The 20070-nt window shown below is 48.3% G+C and overlaps 2 protein-coding genes across 3 annotated transcripts in view; both read left to right on the forward strand.

Moving 5' to 3' along the window:
* Positions 1 to 1414: 1414 nt before the first annotated feature.
* Positions 1415 to 20070, forward strand: part of DPF3 (double PHD fingers 3) — a 286509-nt gene continuing 267853 nt past the window's right edge. For both annotated transcript variants that reach the window (XR_744393.2, XM_010335241.2), the window contains exon 1: positions 1415 to 1499. Coding sequence is in view for 1 of the 2 variants with exons in the window: in XM_010335241.2 (XP_010333543.1) it covers positions 1468 to 1499 (32 nt within the window). In the remaining variant the exon portion in view is untranslated. The remainder of the gene's footprint in view (positions 1500 to 20070) is intronic.
* On the forward strand, positions 1509 to 12844 carry LOC141583507 (uncharacterized). Its single transcript, XM_074393037.1, has 2 exons — positions 1509 to 2098; positions 2149 to 12844. The coding sequence occupies exons 1-2, from the start codon at positions 1543 to 1545 to the stop codon at positions 2838 to 2840; spliced, it is 1248 nt and encodes a 415-aa protein (XP_074249138.1). The 5' UTR covers positions 1509 to 1542; the 3' UTR covers positions 2841 to 12844.

Consider the following 20070-nt stretch of genomic DNA (forward strand, 5'->3'; position numbering starts at 1 on the left):
GCGGAGGTTGCGGTGAGCCGAGATCGCGCCATTGCACTCCAGCCTGGGTAACAAGAGCGAAACTCGGTCTCAAAAATAAAAATTAAAAAAAAAAAAAAAAAAATTCTGGAATGTTTATTTTGTTTTACTCATTGTCTTGAGAGGAGCAAAAGGAAGTAAGAGGGCATAGCTTTAAAGAAACTGGCAATTTGGCAACTTCTCTCCCCTTGTCGCCCCTCCCCCACTATCTTAGCTATTTGACCTGATTAAACAGCTTTGGAATGGTAGCCAGACTTCGGTATGCTAACGAGGCCCCTGCCTTATTCGCGATTTACTGTGATTTCATCCACCCAGATCTTCCCGGTGCCCAGTGGAAGCCTGACTTCGCAGAAGTCTCCCAATTTTGTCAGGGGCTCGCCAGTGAAGAGTTCACACTGACTTGAAGCAGACACAGACTCTCTGGACGCCTCGGGTCACATCAGATTATTCATTAGCAAATTCTTTCCACCTTCTATCTAGGTAGTGAAAGGTTTCGCCAGAATCGCGTGTGCCACTCCTCTAAAGGGACTCTGACAACACCCAGTCCAACTTCTGCCTAGGCACGTGCTTCCTAGTAGCAGAAAGTTTCCAAAGGTTGCCTTAAGTCCTCCCTACCCCTAAGCCTAAAGGTCAGAGTGCCAGGTCCCACCAGCGAGCAGGAATCTGAGCATTTTGGAAGTTTCTGGCGTAGGGAGGGGAGAACAGAAGGAGTGGTATCGGGGGACCGCGCAGAGTGACCCCGGTGCACTGCGTAAGGAAAGCCCTGGCTGCAGAAGGGAGCGAGCCTGACAATGAGACATTCCAAGGGGAGGGTGAGTTGCTGTCCTGGAGTCGCCAGGAACAGCAGCGGCAGTTCCGAGAAGCGAGAGAGGAAGGTGGCGGAGAGAAAGAGAACACTTCGGGAATAAGAATATTAAAAAGCCGCAGGACCCAGAGCCTTAGCAAACGGCAGAGCGCGTGTAGTAATTTGTTACACGAAACGGCAGTCTTCCAACTTTTGCACTGAAACACAGGGATTTACCCTTTGGGGGATTAAAAACGTTGATACGCAAAGCCAAAAGCTAATGAATGGGATTCAGTGGTTTGCTGGCAATATTTAAATATTTCTGTCCAGGAGCGCAAACTCTCTGCAGTTATTTAGAAGAGTAGGGAGTTAAATCAAACTGTAATACTTTCCCGTGCGTCTCCACTTTCCCCAACTCGAAAAGGAGCTGCAGCGCGGTACTGCCCCTTTAAGACCTGCTTGCTCTCGGGCTCTACAAAAGGGAGTGACCTCTGGGCTTTGACAGCTCCCCTAATAACTACCGCCAAGCAGGCCCCGCCCACCTGGCGACCAGCCGCGCCGATTGGCCGGCGGGCCGGTATCCCGCGCTCTGATTGGTCCGTCGCTTCCCCTGAGCGAACCTTTAGAACTCTGAGACAGACAATATTCTGTTACATTGTAGCAAAATGGCGACTGTCATTCACAACCCCCTGAAAGCGTAAGTAAGACTAAAAAATGTACATATTCCGCGTGGTTTCAATATGAAAAAAAAGGCGCCTTCTGCGTGGCGAGCGCTGCCAGTGCATAGCGCTTGCAGGCGCCTCCAGCCGCGGCGGGGCTTCTCTCTTCTTTCAGCTCTTACTTCTTCATCTTCTTTTTTTCCCCCCAAAGCGCAGAAACGTCAGGAGATGCAATTAACAAGAAGAAAATTGTTACATTTGTGTTCTGCTAAATTGCAGAGCGAGCGAGAGCGAGGGGTGGCCGGCGGAGGAGCCGGGCGCTCGAGCGCTCTACAGCAGGGGGGTCGCGGCAGCTCGGGGACTGCGCGGTCCCCGGAGTCCCCCGCCTCGCGGGCAGCGAGCGCGGCTCCCGGGGCGGCCGGGCGGGGGGCGAGCGCCAGGCAGGGGCCGCCTCGGTGCACTTGGCCGAGCCCCGCGCTCCCGAGCCCGCGGCCCCCGCCCCGCCGCTCGGTCGGCGGGGTCCAGCGGACTGACCGCGGCGGCTCTGGAGTTTGCAGGGCGCTCTCCGCCTTCCGATCGCTCGCGGGGAGTTTGTGCAAACCTTCCGGAGTTGGGAGCACCGCAGGGGAAGCGGCGGGTCCCGGACGTGCTGGGGCCCAGGTGGTCGCCCCGGGCTTTCCCCGGCAGTCCCCGGATCTCGGAGGCGCTCCGGGCGATCGCGCGTGTGTCTGCGTGTGTTTTGCGAGCGAGCTGGCTGTAGTGGATTAACGACTCGGGTTTACTTGGGGCGGATTTGGAGGCAGGGAAGCCGCAGGTCTTATGAATGGTGTTCTCACCACCTCTGGGTGAGGCGCCGAGGCGGGCAGAGAGGCGCTTTTGGGGCTCCCGGCCCAGGGGCAGCGTCTGCTCCCGGCTGGGCGAGGGGCAGGTGCCTCTGGCCGCCTCGGGGAGACTTTGAGCGCTTGCCCAGATCCTGGACAGAGTGGGGCGGGCCGGGCGAGGACTCGCAGGGGCCAGCCGCGGGTCCAACAGCCAGTTTCTCCCTCCCTGCCTACCTCCTCCTTTTCATCCTGGCTTCCTTCCTTCCTTTCTTTCAGTCGGTGGAACTGTTAAGCCGCCAAGTCCGCTCGCGATCGCGGAGCCAGGGGTGGCCTCGGAAAACTAGTGTCGCTCTGAAAGGGGTGCTATTGGGTGCTGTCGGCAGAGGGTGGCTCCCTCTATATCCGAGGTGGGCTTGGGGTCCGCGCCCCTTCGACCAGGACTTCCCCGCCCGTACGAAGCCGCAGGCGAAGGGGGAGAGGGAGGTGCGGACCGGGTGGGGGGCGGTTCATGCCGAATTCTCGCTGGTGTGTGGTCACCGTCGACCCTGGTTCCTTTAATTCTGCGCATCCACGTCCTTACCCCTGGCTACTCCTGGAGTTGAAAACCAGGTTCGCTCTGGGAGGCGGTAGGGGGGGTTCTAACGCAATGGAATGCACAGGGAGAATCAGACGTGTTTGCGCCAGCTCATCGCCCACTAGAAATAAGGAAAGGGGTAGGAATGCCTCAGGTTTCAAATATATTTATATGAAAGCTGACGTTAAGAGAACGTTGGAAGCTGAGGCTGATCAGGTAGGAGCTCCTGGCTTCAGTTCTGGCTCGGAAGCTCGGATAAGCCGCACTTGAACGCCACAGCGTTTCACCCAAGAAAGAAAATGTTTTATGGCAGAATAAATGGGCGTAACTTCGCCGCATCCTCGCTCCTGGTTGCTTTCGCTGCAACACCGCTGATGTTGTTTCTACTGAACCCACAACTGATTTGCAGTTTCCCCATTTCCAACCGAAATCACATAACCGGGCTGATGCCATCTGGTAAACTCAAGTTAGAGAATCTATTTCACATGTGCACCAGGTTTGTTTCCTACTGGGAAAGCCGTACCCTAGTTACCCGGGAGCCCGCTTTCGCGCGGTATCCCTAAGCTTCAGGGTTCCCCTGCTGGCTCCAGGGTTTTTTTTGGATCACAGCAGGGTGAGTGTTTGGGGAGGGAGTCTGTGTAGGGTGAGGTTAAGGGTTGGGGAAGGGACAGACTCCGTAAAGAGGGTGGCGGAATTCCGGCTGATTAGTGGAATTAGTTCTGAATTGTACTTTGTATCATAAGAAACAGTTGCAATGTCATGTATTTGTAATTGTGTCGCCACACACATACACACATCAGCATACACACAGCGCCCCTGCCTGCTTTTTCTAGGTGGGAGTTGAGTGGTCATTTATAATTAGCCGTTTCTTTCTGCTTCCCGGCCCCTTTCCCTGGGGGTAAAGGGGTATAAACAATACCCCGGAGCAGCCAAGCCACTCGCACCCTGGACGGTTTTTAACAACTCCTAACGCGGGAGCACACACGTTGTTATTGGGAGACTGACACCATCTGCCTTTATTTTTTTAAAAAAACAACTTGTTTAATAAAATATCGTATATATTTCATTTGTTTTTAAAAGTTGCTGATCAGGAAACAATACACATGTGAATAAATTATGCATGGGATAAATTAGAACAAAGTACAGAGACACATCAAGCCGAAGGGATGGTGGGGGTGCAGGGAGGAGGGGGAGCGGGGAGAATGGTTTGGAGAGCTATGTTTTTATCCTCATGTGTCCCTCCTGACAATGAAACAGAGCTGAACGACATTAGCATTTTCTCTGTGTGCGTTCTGAGTCTCTCTTCCCTCCTTTTTTAAAAAAAAAAAAAAAAAAAAAAAAAAAAAAAAAGGCAACACCACCAACGCCCCCTACAGAAAATGGTCACACAAAGGGTTCCTCAGGATGGGGGGGTTAAAGTGATGGTAGTTAATGTGTTGGGAAGAAATAAGCTCAGGTTTCCAGCAGCACCTATGCAGGGCTCTGCCTACACTGAGTCTGGGCTATTTTTCACTGTACTAGCTTTTTCCATGTGGGACATTCAATAATTCAATTAGCTGGGGTGATGGGATGGCATAATTTTGAATCTCATTGCTTTGGGGTTTTCCTTAGGGTCCCAAGCTCCTGAAGCCATATCTCCTCTCTCAGCAATTTGGCTTTCTTCCTGCCGGTCTTTGATCTCCCCTCAACTCCCTTTCTCTTTCTTCCTTGTTGTACCCTTCACCCCCTTCCTCTCTGAAGCTGACAGCCCGGCTTCTGTCTCTGTTGTCGCCTTTAACATCTTATTACTGCCCAACAGGGTGTTAGAGGCAGAAATAGGAGCCGCCTGCACTGATCAGATCACAAAGGGGACACGGCAGGTGGCCCCCACAACCAAGCAGTCACATCTGGACAAATAGAATTCAAAAGCACTGGTGGACATGTATGATGTGTAAATGTGTATTACATGCTATTTAATTTAGCAGCTACATTGTCTGAGGAAAGATGTATGAGAGTTATCCTCATTTCTTACATCTGCAAGCAAGATATGGCCCATGTAGTGAAGTAAACACATGCAGGTAACATAAATATGGATTTGATAAAGGCCTGTGTGTAGGTTAGTCACATTCTGGTTGATTTCTCAATCAGAATACCTGGGAAACATAATGCTTTTATTATTATTATTTTGAGGCAGGGTGACTGTAGAATTTCTAGGTTGGGTGTTACGATCTTGGCTCACTGCAACCTCCGCCTCCTGGGTTCAAGCCATTCTTGTGCCTCGGCCTCCAGAGTAGCTGGGATTACAGGTGTGCACCACTACACCTGGCTAGTTTTTGTGTTTTTTTTTTTTTTTTTTTTTTTTTTTTTTTTTTTTTTTAGTGCCGATGGATTCTCCATGTTAGCCAGCTGGTCTCAAACTCCTGGCCTCAAGTGATCTGCTCACCTTGGCTTCCCAAAGTGCTGAGATTACAGGATTGAGCCACTGGGTCTGACCACGTAATGCTTTTAATATAAATTTGAATCTTAATATTCTATTCAGATAAGCCACTTTTCTCCAAATCTGCAATCAGTCTTTTAAACAACTTACTCTTTTTTTTTTTTGAGACGGAGTTTCGCTCTTGTTACCCAGGCTGGAGTGCAATGGCGCGGTCTCGGCTCACCGCAACCTCCGCCTCCTGGGTTCAGGCAATTCTCCTGCCTCAGCCTCCTGAGTAGCTGGGATTACAGGCACACGCCACCATGCCCAGCTAATTTTTTGTATTTTTAGTAGCGATGGGGTTTCACCATGTTGACCAGGATGATCTCGATCTCTTGACCTCGTGATCCACCCGCCTCAGCCTCCCAAAGTGCTGGGATTACAGGCGTGAGCCACTGCGCCCGGCCTTAAACAATTTACTCTTGTATTAAGTTATCAAAACTGGTTGCTATGCATTTAACTGAGAATGTCTGCCACCTTCTGCCAGACTTGATTATACACATATATATCTATTATTGTAACTGGCTACTTAGAAACAAAATAACTATTATTATTATTAAATTCCATATAAGCCAACAGGGCTACCGTAAGTAATTATTTATAAAGAGACTAGTAAACTATTTTGTCATGCTTATAACTGGGAACACACACATATATGTAATTGTATTAAAACTTTCTTTTGTAAGCAGTTAACCTTGCTTGAGGTATATGTTTCTATCCCTGTGTTGTTATTAAGAACACAACTCTGGGAGAAGAAAATAAACCTTACTTAGCCAAGTCAAAGAGCAAGTCATGTGTGTAGATGAACCTCAAATCTAGATTTCTTTGTACATTCCATGATCTGTATTAGTGTATTCTAATCTAAAGTGGTTTTGTGCACGTGAAAGTTAGAAGCCAGACCTCACTCTTGCTGTGGCACTCAGTTTAGATATCAGAGGGAAGGGGTGGGGGTCACATTCCTGGTTCTAATCTCCTCTTAGCTCTTTCTGGTGGGGTTGGGGGATGTGGGTAGGTACTAAGTAGACAGCATTGAGGCTGGGACTTTGTGAACTTGCTGCCTTTTATGGACATTGCTTTAGCCTCTTATGAAAAAGGACCCTCAGACGTTGTAAGGCAACAGATTCCCAAGAACCTGTTCTCCATCTGCTTCTGCTTGCCACTATAAAAAGGCCCTAAATTCTCCAAACTTCGTTAGCACGCATTATTTTTTCAGTGGGATAAATGTCTGCTTTTGATGAGACACCTATGATGGAGATTAATGTCTTCGAGAACCCAAGTGGAGGCACTGTCACAGGGTAAACCTCTGAAAATAGCCTGGCCTGCAGGCCTGCTGGGAGACAGAGACTGCGGGTTGAATGGGAGCTGCTCAGTCCCTTAAGGTGGGCTTGAATTCAGAGACAGCTGAGTTGGAGACTCCTCATCGTCCTCTTTTTGGAATCATGCAGGTAGCTGGAATTTGGATACATTTGAAAAAGACCACAAAGCTGTTTCAGAGCCATCTGTTCAGATCAATGCAAAAAATAAAATGCCATGGTCAGCATGTTTTGTTTTGAGCATGCTCCGGAAAAAGAATGGAAACTGAGGCTGATGTTTCGGTTTTCTAAGGCAGCTATGCTGACAGCAGTGGCCATGAGGGCTGGTCTTAAAAAGGCCCCAGTATCCAGGTCTGTTTATTATCCCAACCTCTGCAAAGTAACTTTTGTGGTTTTTGAGTGTTTTGAAAGTCACTAGAAAACAGGAATGTAGCCAAATGTGGCAAACCTCTAGCCAAAAAAATCCCACAACCACTGAAATATTTTTTGCCCAGCCACGACCCAACAGGGGTGTTATATAAGCCCTAATTTTAAGTGGTCTTTAAATATGAGGGTATTTAACAAGGAAAGAGAGAGAGAGTGGCCTAGGGTAGGGGGAGGATGGAGGAGTGGATAAAACCACTATGTGGTCTGGAACTCTGCAAAGATTGTTGTTGAACTGCAAGAGAGACTGCCTAGTATGATCCATTGCAAATTCCAAAGTTTTCTAGTTGTTTGAGTGACTGGGGAGAGATGAGATGTTGTAGTGTTTTTGTAATTTGTTTTTCTTATTGGTCCAGTTACTGGTGTTTCACAGTCTGTCAAACCATATGGATGAATGGAGCTAGCATCATAAAACTGTCACTGAGGGAAGGTTTTTGAAGCCTGTGATTTGCATTAGAGTTTTAAAAGCAGTGGTTAGGAGGTGTTGGTGGGGCGGGGGGAAGAGGAGCAGACTGAAGAATTTCTAGGTTGTATGTTTGTGAATATTAGTGTGGCAGACAGTGGCAAGGGAAGGGAGAGAATCCCTGAGGATGCTAAAATTTAGGGGCAATGTGTGGAAGCAGGGAGGGGTGAGGGGATTAGGCTCAGAGGTCCTAATAATGGGGTTCAAATAGCCCACATTGAGTCCTCACCAACCAGGCCTCAGTTCTGAGCCTGCAGAACAATGCTGGCACATGTCTAATCCCTCCTTTGCATCCTCTCCTCCCTCTCTGAATCCAGGGACTGTGGTCATCTCAGGTTGCTGTGAAAAGGTTTTTTTAGTTGTTGTTATTCACCTTGAAAATCTGCTGTTTGAATTATCTGCAATTGGAAGCGCCACCAGCAAGTTTTTCCCATCTTCACACTCTCACCTGCTATTGATGAAACCTGTCTCAACCTCTTTTCCTCTTCCGTGTTCCTTTCTTACCAGTGGCTGATTTTTTTTGTAGCCTTAGTGACTTCAGAGTAATGGAGAGAAAAAGCCCTGGGAGAGGAATCCCAAGCCTTGAGTTCTGCTTCCAGAGCTACAGGCAACTAGCTTGTGATCTCAGACACAGAACTTCTTTGAGTGGCATATTCCTTGTCTTTATGACGGTGATGCACTTTGATTCCCAAATTTCTTTTCAAGCCAACGGCTTCCTGTCTCTTATTATGGTAAGTTAGGACAGGGAGGACAGTTAGGGGCCAGAGTTGTGATTCTTTCTTATTTTTCAAGTGTGACTCTAAAGAGAACTTGTAAGACTGGAGACTTCCACAGTTTCTTTCTCTCTCTCTTTCTCTCTTTCTTTCTTTTTCTTTCTTTCTTTCATTCATTCATTTTTTTTTTTTTTTTTTTTGAGATGGAGTTTCGCTCTTGCTACCCACGCTGGAGTGCAATGGCAGCAATCTCGGCTCACTGCAGTCTCCGCCTCCTGGGTTCAGGCAATTCTCCTGCCTCAGCCTCCTGTAATATTTTTAAAGTAGAGTATACATAACATATAACGCACCATTTTAGCTATTTTAAAGTGCAGTTCCGTGGCATTAAGCACATTTACTTTTCATCTTTAGCAGAGATGGAGGTCTCACTATGTTGCTCAGGCTGGTCTTGAAATCCTGGCCCCAAGCAATCCTCCCATCTCATGTAACCATTACCACCATCAGTTTCCAGACCCTTTTTTTTCTTTCTCTCTCTCTTTTTTTTTTGAGACGGAGTTTTGCTTTTTGCTCAGGCTGGAGTGCAGTGGTGCCATCTCAGCTCACCGCAACCTCTGCCTCCCTAGTTCAAGCAATTCTCCTGCCTCAGCCTCCTGAGTAGCTGGGATTACAGGAATGTGCCACCACACCTGGCTAATTTTGTATTTTTAGTAGGGATGGGGTTTCATCATGTTGGCCAGACTGGTCTCGAACTTCTGACCTCAGGTGATCTATCTGCTTTGGCCTCCCAAAGTGCTGGGATTACAGACATGAGTTACTGCATCCAGCCTCCTTTTTTTTTTTTTTGAGGCAGAGTTTCCCTCTTGTTACCCAGGCTGGAGTGCAATGGCGCGATTTCGGCTCACTGCAACCTCCGCCTCCTGGATTCAGGCAATTCTCCTGCCTCAGCCTCTTGAGTAGCTGGGATCACAGGCACGTGCCACCATGCCCAGCTAATTTTTTGTATTTTTAGTAGAGACGGGGTTTCACCTTGTTGACCAGGATGGTCTCGATCTCTTGACCTCGTGATCCACCCGCCTCGGCCTCCCAAAGTGCTGGGATTACAGGCGTGAGCCACCGCTCCCGGCCTTTTTTTTTTTTTTTTTTTTTTTTTAAGATAGAATCTCAGTTTGTCACCCAGGCTTGAATGCAGTGATGCAATTTTGGCTCACTGCAACCTCCGCCTCCCAGATTCAAGTGATTCTTTTGCCTCAGTCTCCCGAGTAGCCGGGACTACAGGCATGCCGCATCATGCCTAGCTAATTTTTGTATTTTTAGTAGAGATGGGGTTTCACCATGTTGGCCAGGCTGGTCTCGAACTCCTGACCTCAGGTGATTTACCCTCCTCAGCCTCCCAAAGTGCTGGGATTACAGGCATGAGCCACGGCACCCGGCTGCCCAGACCTGTTCATCATCCCAGAGAGAAACTTTATATTCATGAAAGTATACTGTTCCGTCTCCTGCTTCCTACCGTCTCCGGGAACCACCATTCTGCATTCTTAGCATCCCATATAAGGGAATCATACAATATTTGTTCTTCTGTGTCTGGCTTATTTCACTTAGCATAATGTCTTCAATGTTTGTTCATCTGTGTTGTAGCATAGTCAGAACTTTATTCCTTTCTATGGCCATTGAATAGATAGACCACATTTTGTTTACCAATATACCTGTTGATGGACATTTGGGTGTTTTACCTCTTGGCTGTTGTGAATAATGCTGCCAGGAACATTGGCATACAATTATCTGAGTCCCCATTTTCATTTCTCTTGGGTTTTTGGACTATAAAATCTAGGGACTAGGCCAGGCTCAGGCCTGTAATCCTAGCACTTTGGGAGGCTGAGTTATGAGGATCCCTTGAGCTCAGGAGTTTTCAATAAGCCTGGGCAATATTGTGAGACCCAGTCTCTACAAAAAATAATAATAATAAAAAATAGCCGGGTGTGGCAGTGCACACCTGTGGTCCCAGCTACTCAGGAGGCTGCGGCAGGAAGATGGCTTGAGCTGAGGAGGTTGAGGCTGCAATGAGATGTGATCACACCATTGCTCTCCTGCCTGGGTGACCGAGCAAGACCCTGTCTCAATATATATATGTATACACACACACACACACACACACACACACACACACACACACAGGGGCTACGTTTCTAGATAATACAAGCATTCTCCACTATATAAGCTAAACAAACAGAAAACCCAAACTTAACAGTGTTGCAGAACTCAATCTCTCTGCCTCTCCCTCCACTGGCATTCCATTGTTTTTTGGGATAAATGTACTGGGAACTGGGAACCCGGAGACTCATACTTATCCCATTCCCAGCCTTCCCCTCACATTCCCCTTCCCTGGAGGGCAGGGACTCATGATTGGGGGTTCAGGGTTTGGGTTTGAGGTAGTTCCAGGGGCTGTAGCACTAGCAGTCACCTGGTGAGACTTGGAGTGAAGGCTCCCTGGGTGGATGGAGGTGTGACAGCTGACAACAGGAGGTGGGTGGAAGCATGGTGATGGCAGGCTAGCTTCGGGGCAGCAGTTAGCAAGTCAGGCCTGTCCTTCCAAACAGCCAGGGGAGCTCATATCTCCCTTCTCCTCCCTTCTCCTGCCACCAGCCTGGCTTCCCCCCAGCAGCCCACACGAAATAATGGATGTGGAAATATTTCAGAAGGTAGAAAATGCAAATGTGAGGGGTTACTATGAGAACTAAAAAGTTTCCTGTAGCTGACCGTGGCCTCCTAGAGTCAATGATACCTACTATATTAAACATTATTGAAAATATTAAAACAAAAATAAATGTTTCTGGCGTTACCCATCACATCTAATCACTGTTTCTCAGGAAATGTAAGGCCTACTCATTCAGCCTTGTGTAAATAGCCCTGGGATCGCAGTGGGATTTTCTCATTGTTTGGGTTTGAAATAAGTGAGAATGTGAGCACAGGGGAAACCCTTATTTCATTTCTGGTCATCAGCCCTGACCTGAGTTCACCCACCAAACCAGAGGAAGCAGAAGTGTGGTGGGTAGAGCAGGGCACTCTTCTGGGAACTTGGGTTTTGGGTCCTCGCCTGGTCTCTGGCTCCTCCTTCAAATGAGATGACTGAGGGAGAGAGAAGTGGAAGCAGGGTGGGGGCTTAGATCCGCTTGTGAATAAGGAGGGTGAGCTGTTGGCATTGGCGGTCAGCGGCAAAAACGGATTCTTTTTTTTTTTTTGGGACGGAGTTTCACTCTTGTTACCCAGGCTGGAGTGCAATGGCGCGATCTCAGCTCACCGCAACCTCCACCTCCTGGGTTCAGGCAATTCTCCTGCCTCAGCCTCCTGAGTAGCTGGGATTACAGGCACGCACCACCATGCCCAGCTAATTTTTTGTATTTTTGGTAGAGACGGGGTTTCACCTTGTTGACCAGGATGGTCTCGATCTCTTGACCTCGTGATCCACCCGCCTCGGCCTCCCAAAGTGTTGGGATTACAGGCGTGAGCCACTGCGCCCAGCCCCAAAGTGGATTCTTTTTCTTTTTTTTCTGAGACAGAGTCTTGCTCTGTCACTCAGGCTGGAGTGCAGTGGTGTGATCTTGGCTCACTGCAACCTCCACCTCCCAGGTTCAAGGGATTCTTGTGCTTCAGCCACAGGAGTAGCTGAGATTAAAGGCGCATGCCACCACACCCAGATAATTTTTGTATTTTTAGTAGAGATGGGGATTGACCATGTTGGCCAGGCTGGTCTTGAACTCCTGACCTCAAGTGATCTGCCCACCTGAGCCTCCCAAAGTGCTGGGATCATGAGCATGAGCCCCTGCATCTGGCCAGATTCTTTATAGAAAAGTAGACCAGACAGCATTGCGGTAGGGGTCAGATCTCAGAGTTACACATGTCTTGGCTGCCAGCTTTGGAAATGGTTTCGATTCAGTCTTGCTGCAAAGCTACAACTTTCTTTTTTTCTTTTCTTTTCTCTTCTATATTTTTTAGAGATAGGGTCTCATCTGTCATCCAGGCTGGAGTGCAGTGGTATGATCACAGTTCACTGTGGCCTCAAACACCTTGGCTCAAGTGACCTCCCACCTCACCTTCCCAAGTAGCTGGGACTACAGGCGTGTACTGCCACACCTAATTTCTAAATTGTTTATAGAGATGGTTGCCTCACTGTACTGCCCAGGCTGGTCTTGAACTTCTGGCCTGAAGTGATCCTCTCATCTGAGCCTCCCAAAATGCTAGGATTATAGGTGCAAACCACTGCACTTGGCCCTGCAACTTTCCTTTACGAGAGCAAATTAAGCAAAAAACGTCATCCCTACTCCTACTGTCCTCAACAGCAACTCTCGACACATCTTTGGCTGCCAGTTGAGCACAGTAAGAACTGTCTCATCCTTTTTGGAGTTCCTTCATCCTGTAACCAACACGGATTGCCTGCCTGCCCCTGAGAACGAGTCAGCATAGTCGTCTGCCTCCCTCCCTACACAGAGGAGCTTCCACTCCAATAGAGACTTCTGATCTGTCTGTTTCTTCTAGACCCTTGTGTTTTGGCAGGGCAAAGTAAGTGCTAGCAAGCCAGGAGGCTGACTGCTGGCCCTGGCTTTTCCTAGGAAAACCATATAGGCGAGGGGAGTGGGGAGAGGGGAGGCAAAGTGGGGCTGGTGATGTGGGGAGGGCAGGGTGGATGGGGCAGTGGGAGTGGAGAGAATATATTCTCTCCTGCTAATTATTTTCCCTGAGGACTTAGCCAATGCAGAACCATCTATTATCGTGGGAGCGCTCTATGGTGGTTCTGCCTGTGATGAATGCTAAGTGGAAACAAGCAAGAAAAATTAACAGGCGGCTGCTTCTGTCCACCTAATTAAAATGCATATCCAAATGCATAATTCCTTATGTTTCCCCATGCACACACTCCCCTTCCAATCCCAGTTCTATGGAGGAGAAAAAAAAAAACACCACTTTCCCCCAATCATTTCTCTTGATTATATTTTCATCAAGGAAGAACTGGAGGGAGAGTTTCCCTTAGAATAGAGAAGGGCCTGTTCTAACGCTTCTGAAATAGCTGGCTTTTGACTGAGATTGAGCCCCAAATTTTGGAGCTCACCTTCGTTTTAAACACAAAAACTAGCTGCAGAAAAAAGGGAGAAGAAAAGAAGTAAAGAAAGAACGAAAAAAGAGAGTTCCCACCATTTCTGCTGACCTTTTAGATTTGTCTTGAAAGTCTGGCATGGGTCAGCAATGCCAATTCCGAAGGTCTTTTCTTTTTTTTTTTTTTTTTTTTTTGAGGTGGAGTTTCGCTCTTGTTACCTAGGCTGGAGGGCAATGGTGCGATCTCGGCTCACCGCAACCTCCGCCTCCTGGGTTCAGGCAATTCTCCTGCCTCAGCCTCCTGAGTAGCTGGGATTACAGGCACGCACCACCATGCCCAGCTAATTTTTTTTGTATTTTTAGTAGAGACGGGGTTTCACCAGGTTGACCAGGATGGTCTCGATCTCTCGACCTCGTGATCCACCCGCCTCGGCCTCCCAAAGTGCTGGGATTACAGGCTTGAGCCACCGCGCCCGGCCCGAAGGTCTTTTCTATCTGCTCTTCCTCTTCATTGCTTTCCTTGACTCTGCAATGCTTTCTTTGGTCCCCCAAATAAACATAACTCAAGTTTTGTAGAGAGATTTTAGAAGATGAAGACACATCTACCTTTGCAGATCAGGTAGAGAGAAAAAAATGCCAAAAGCTTCAGCATCTGGGGACAGTATCAGAGGTGCTGACATCACAGTCACATTGTTTGAGTCAGACAATACCTCTTCATCCTTACTGTCCCCCTCTTCACTTACCCAGCCGATCATTTTCTCTCTCTCTCCAAAGAATAACTTTATTCAGTGGTCATAAAATATTTAATAAAACATGAAACCTAAGTCACTGTGTTCAATTTGCCATCACAGCCGTCTCAGTGGCAGACCCCTTCCCCCGGCCGGCCCACCCCCTCCTGAAGCCCCTTGCCTGCCTTCCACAGCAGCCCCAGCTGTTGATTTATCAGGGCTGGCCGGCTCAGCAGTGCATGGAGATTGCTTTTAATTAACTCTCTTCATTTTTCCCAATCTTCAGGGAGCAGCAGCCTTTTAATGATTTTAATATTTTATTTGGATTTATATCCGCCTTATTTGTTGTTTGACTTCTCATTTGTTCTTCCTGAATCGCCTCCAGACTGATATATTTATTTATTTGCCCCTTTTCCTTCTACCCCGAAGACCGTTCCAGAGAATGGATTGTGGATTCCAAAGAAGGCCGTCTTCCCAGGCTTCCCACTGTCCATAGGGAGACTAATCAGTATTGGCCTGGGATATTGGCCTGTGAAGGTTTGGATTGGAAACTTTGTCTTGGGAAACCCATTCTCACCTGAGTCTTAGCTTAAGGAGTTTCTGAGCTTTGCATTTAAAAAAAAAAACAAAAACAAAAAACAAAAAAACCACAACAACTCTGAATTTTAGAAAGTGAGATCTCTGCCTCTTTCATGCCTCTGTAAGGGGGTGAGTTGCCTTGGAGAGTTGGTTAAAAACTGCTTCCCCCGTTTCACCGTTAGTAGTAGTTTGAGGCCTGTCGTCCTGCTCACCCCAGCCTTACGTAGTTCAGCGGGGTTTTTGGAGCTGCAGGAAGATGATGGCTTTAGGGAAGGACTGGATGTAGTTCAGTCAAGTCTTCCTGCTGCTTTACACATCTTTAGGTGTGGCTGGCATCTGCTCAGCAACTACTTGGAAGAGTAACCATAGGTATGATCTGAAAGGAAGTGAAGAGGCACCAATTGCCTTCTTTCCTGGAGGCTGCCTTCTCCTCTCACCCTCAGTTCCCCTTCTCAGGCCTACCCCCTACACAACCATCAGAACACCTTCCAGCCAGGTGCAGTGGCTCACACCTGTAATCCCAGCACTTTGGGAGGCTGAAGTGGGAAGGTCGCTTGAGCCCAGGAGTTCAAGCCAGCCTGGGCAACATGGCAAAATTCCATCTCTACAAAAAAGAGAAAAACTAATTGGGTGTGGTGGTGCACACCGGTAGTCCCAGCTACTCGGAAGGCTGAGGTGGGAGGATCACTCGAACTCAAGAGGTTGAGGCTGCAGTGAGCCGTGATTGTGCCACTGCACTCCAGCCTGGGCAACAGACCCTGTCTTAAAAAACGAAAAACAAAAAGCAAAAAACAGCACCTTTCTATCTTTCTCCTTCCAGCCTAACTTTGTCTGCAAAGTCTACTCCTTACCCCACCAGCCCCAGAGAGTCCTGACAGACAGACTGATGAGGGGGCTAGTTTCAGAACTAGCTTGTCCACAAAATGCTCTTTTTGGCATCTTGGTTTGGTGATGTGTCTTCAGGGTTACTCGTTGCTAGGCAACTGCCAGCTAAAGTTTGAGGCTGATCTGGGTACTGCAGTGAATTGCCCTGGGTGACTTGAATCCACATTTAGGGACTCCAATTTACAATATTGGCTCTAGGAACGGGTAGCAGGGAAGACATTCTTCCATGAGCTTTTATGGAAAGAGTTACTGGTTTTTAAAGTCTAGCCCAGAGCCTGGCACACAGTCAGTACACATAGGTCTTTGTTTTGGTGGTGCAAATGGTGATTCCTTTCCATCTTCTTATCCTGGAATGCTTTGCTCATTCCTTTAGCCCTGCTGGTTACTGAGCCGTATGCAGGAGGCAGACAGGGAGAAACTGGCTTCTCTACCTCAGTCTAGCGTGCAGGCCACTCAGTCTTGACGCATGTTTCTTTCTCACCTTTCTTTGGCAATCACAGGCCCTTTCTTCCTTTTTTTTTTTTTTTTTGAGACGGAGTTTCACTCTTGTTACCCAGGCTGTAGTGCAATGGCGCGATCTCGGCTCACTGCAACCTCCGCCTCCTGGGTTCAAGCAATTCTCCTGCCTCAGCCTCCTGAGTAGCTGGGATTACAGGCACGTGCCACCATGCCCAGCTAATTTTTTGTATTTTTAGTAGAGACGGGATTTCACCATGTTGACCAGGATGGTCTCGATCTCTTGACCTTGTGATTCACCCACCTCAGCCTCCCAAAGTGCTGGGATTACAGGCTTGAGCCACCACGCCTGGCAATCACAGGCCCTTTCAAGAATCCTAGGGACGTTGTGGATCATCTCCCCAGAAAAAAAATGCATATAGGTATAAACATCTGCCTATGGTTTTATGGGGCTCAGAGACCTGGAAGAACCCATCTTTGGATGCCCTGGAGGCCCATGGGCTCTAGGGTAAGAACCTCAGCGTGACAGACGTGTGTGAACTTGTTAGTCTGAGGGGTGCTCTGTGTTCCTGCCCAGAGAGATAGCTCCTGTCATATGTTCCCCCGGTGTCTCAGCAAACTGCTGTGGCTCCTCAGGACAGGTGGTTTGATTGTCCTCCGCCTCCACCCTGCCTCTGGGTGCACTTGACCCATAGGTGCCTACTCATCTTCCAGGCGGTTTAAGTGGTCCCTCTCCCTGGTGGAGCCCTTGCTGACCCTCAGATAGAATTGACCACACCTGCCCTGGGCCGCGCCTGGCCTGGGCCATGCAGTCCTGAGTGTACTCTTCTCTCTCAGCTACTGAAATAGTTGACTGTAGTTAGTTAGCAGTAAGGGCGTGGAAGGCAGGGGCAGTAGCCACATGTGCCTTTCTTTTCTTTCTTTTTCTTTTTATTTTTTGGAGATGAAATCTCTCTCTGTTTCACCCAGGCTGGAGTGCAGTGCTGTGGCTCACTGCAACCTCCGCCACCTGGGTTCAAGCGATTTTCTTATCTCAGCCTCCCGAGTAGCTGGGACGACAGGCACGCAGCACCGTATCTGGCTAATTTTGTCTTTTTAGTAGACATGGGTTTCACTATGCTGACTAGGCTGGTCTTGAATTTCTGACCTCCAGTGATCTACCCATGTTGGCCTCCCAAAGTGCTGGGATTACAGGCATGAGCCACCATGCTGGCCACATGTGCCTTTCTATCGCTAGGACTTAGCCTAGCAGGCATGTAGGAAACGTGGGGACTAGCTGAGGAAACGAAGCCTGCAGGCAGGCACCCTGCTCTGCGGCCTTTATTTGCTTCTAGCACTTTAGAAAGTTCATATGTTTCTCATTCTCTCCCTTGATAGCAGGAGTTTGAAAAAGGCAAAATTCTTCCCTAAGAGGCTTCAATTTCAGGAGTTGGGAAACAGATACAGGCTCAGCCTTGCTTGCATGTAGGATGTGCATTTATGACACATGGCGGCCTTGCTCATTCTAGCCTCTTGTTTCTTGGTCACTTTATCTAAAAAGCTTGGATTTCCCCCTTCGGTCTTGGGAAGTAAGACCTTTGCTTTGCTTTGCTTCCATTCAGGGGCGTAAATAACCTCTGGCTTATGGATAGCCACTGATAAATCAGCTCCATTTTTATTCCACCCTCCTCTATGCTTAGCTGTGTGTGGGATTTCCTTTAGCCTTATATATGCTGGAAGACTCTTTTTTTGCTTTTGAGTTTTTAAGATAGAGAAGACCAGAAGATGCGAAGCACTGTAATGGTTTAAACTCAAGGCTGGGATGTGGTGAACATCTACTGTCGGCTCCACGGAGCTTTAGCCCAGTTTGAGTTGGCCCTCCTTGGGAACAAAGCCAGAGCACTCTTTCCTTCCTTTGTGCCTCTTCAGCACTTTTTGATCAAGATGCAATTCATGGGGGAAAGGAGAAAGATGTAAATAGTGAATGAAGGAAGGGGACAAGGGACCAGAAGGAAACCTAGGCTGTTTTTGGATACATCTTCTTTGAGAGAATGCCTTTTGTATACTTTCACAGTATCAAAGCCTAGAGAGAGAATGACTTTCCTTACGACTCAGTGTCCCAATCCAGCATAGCAGATAACTTCATTCAAAAAGGATGAACTTCATTCATCCTCCCGACAGGATGTCCTGGGGGCTCATGGGAGCACCTTTCTCTCTCGTATATAGAGAGATAAAGATACCAGTGTATCATTGTAACTTTCGTATGCCCTCTTACGGATCTTCCACCCTCCCAATAATTCTGTGTATGGGCTTTTGGGACGAGGGTACCCCCATGAAGAAGCCTGAAGGAGGAAGAGGAAGTCCCAGGTGGAAACAGACTCCCAGAGTCAAGTTTCAGTTCAGATCCTGGTCCAGATGACATTCTTCAAATTTGGAAAGCCAGAGAAAACGCTGATGGTGTGCAAATATGGGCTGCAGGAACAGAATTGTAGAAAAATACCCGTTAACTCAGAAAGGTCATACTGCACTAGCGACCTACTCACAAAGGTTAAGTCTCCCTGAATCCTGGTTCAGGACAGTGGGTGACACAGGGCTGTCCGGTTCCTGGTGTTCATTTTCTCTCTGGGCAGCCATCCCAATATAACAGATACTTATACATATTCTGTCCTCATTTTATCTAATTACACATGTCTCTGGGGGATGGGAAACAGGTTTGAACCATCCAATTTTAGGTCACTTGTGCACAGGGTAGCAAGGATGAACGCAAATCTGTAGAGTTCTATGAGATTTAGGAAGTTCTTATAGTTCCTCGGTCCAGAGCACACCGGGAGGACGTTGTTTGTCGTCTCAGGCGCTGAAGATCCCAGCGAGGGTCAGAGGAGAGATGGAGGCTGCCTGGTTTGTGAGTCTGAATTCCGAAACCTTTTTGAGACCTAGCTAGCTCTTTCTATCCTTGGAGTAATAGGATGCTTGTTTTATTATTTTATAATCTGCTGCATGAAGGGGACCCAATACTATCGGTCCCCATTCTGCGGGTCATTTGTTCTCCTCCCGTACCCGCTTGGAATGTGTTCCGTTTTCTGAGAAATACAGAACAAAACGTGCTCCCGCTCCTGACTGATAGAACAGTCTTTATTACCCGACGTCGCCCTGGGCGTGCACTTCCTTTGCTACCCAGAGGAACTGGTCTGGATGGTATAAAAGCTCCACAGCATCTCCACCTGTCTCCAAAACTCAGAACCGGCAGCCTTGGGCAGCCCGCTTTCCTGCCATCTCACCTCCAGGCTTTCCTGTAGCTTTTCAAATCCTTGGGAAGAAAAAGCCTTTCATTTCTCTTTTGCTTTCTGCTCCTAATTTCATTTTTTGACTCAGAGCTAAGCCGCCCCAAGGCCCTCAGAGCCTTGAGTTTGCACCTCCAGCCTAGGTTTCCTTCTGATCCCTTGTCCGCTTGCTTCATTCACTATTTACATCTTTCTCCTTTCCCCCCATGAATTGCACCTTGATCAAAAAGCACTGAAGGGACACAAAGGAAGGAAAGAGTGCTCTGGCTTTGTCCCCAAGGAGGGCCAACTCAATCTCATGAATATAGGAGTGGGGCGAGGGAAGAAGGAAAAGGACAAAGCGTACAGGCAGCAGAGCCTGCATGTGAGAGAAGCAGCAGCTCGCCAGTTTCCACGTGGTGAGTGGCTGCGCTAAGCGATCAGCCCAGGTCACCAGGGGTCCCTGAAATTGGAAGAGAGACAGCAGTTCCTGTGGTTGGGATGTCAGGGGATGCTTCAGAGGGGAGCTGAGTTCAGAAGGACAGTGGGATCTGGGTAGGCTCAGGAGGGTGAGGCTGGGGAACTTTAGGCACGAAAGGGAAGTGAACAAAGATGTGAGATGTTGGAGCGATTCCTTCCGGGATGTCCTTCGTGTCGGAGGGAAGGAAGGCCAGATGGGAAGGTCTGCGTGGGGGAGAGCACGCAGATCTGTTTGACTGGTTGAGAGCAGGTGGGGGTGTCGGTGATCAGAAATGGGAAATCAGCCTGGGCCAGGTTGGTCTGAGAGGAGCCCCATCTGGCAGTCAGGGCCTGGGGAGACTCATACACCTCATTGACCAAAAGAGAGGTTCCAGGGGGAGGGTAGGTGGCCATCCTGT

This window comes from Saimiri boliviensis, chromosome 2 (genome assembly GCF_048565385.1).
Source record: "Saimiri boliviensis isolate mSaiBol1 chromosome 2, mSaiBol1.pri, whole genome shotgun sequence".
Classification (NCBI taxonomy): domain Eukaryota; kingdom Metazoa; phylum Chordata; class Mammalia; order Primates; family Cebidae; genus Saimiri; species Saimiri boliviensis.

Excerpts from the sequence above, each read along its gene's own strand:
- LOC141583507 (XM_074393037.1), top strand. The coding sequence starts at position 1,543 with ATGAAAAAAAAGGCGCCTTCTGCGTGGCGAGCGCTGCCAGTGCATAGC. Across the intron at positions 2,099-2,148 it reads CACCGCAGGGGAAGCGGCGG|TCCCCGGATCTCGGAGGCGC; the intron begins GTCCCGGACGTG and ends TTTCCCCGGCAG.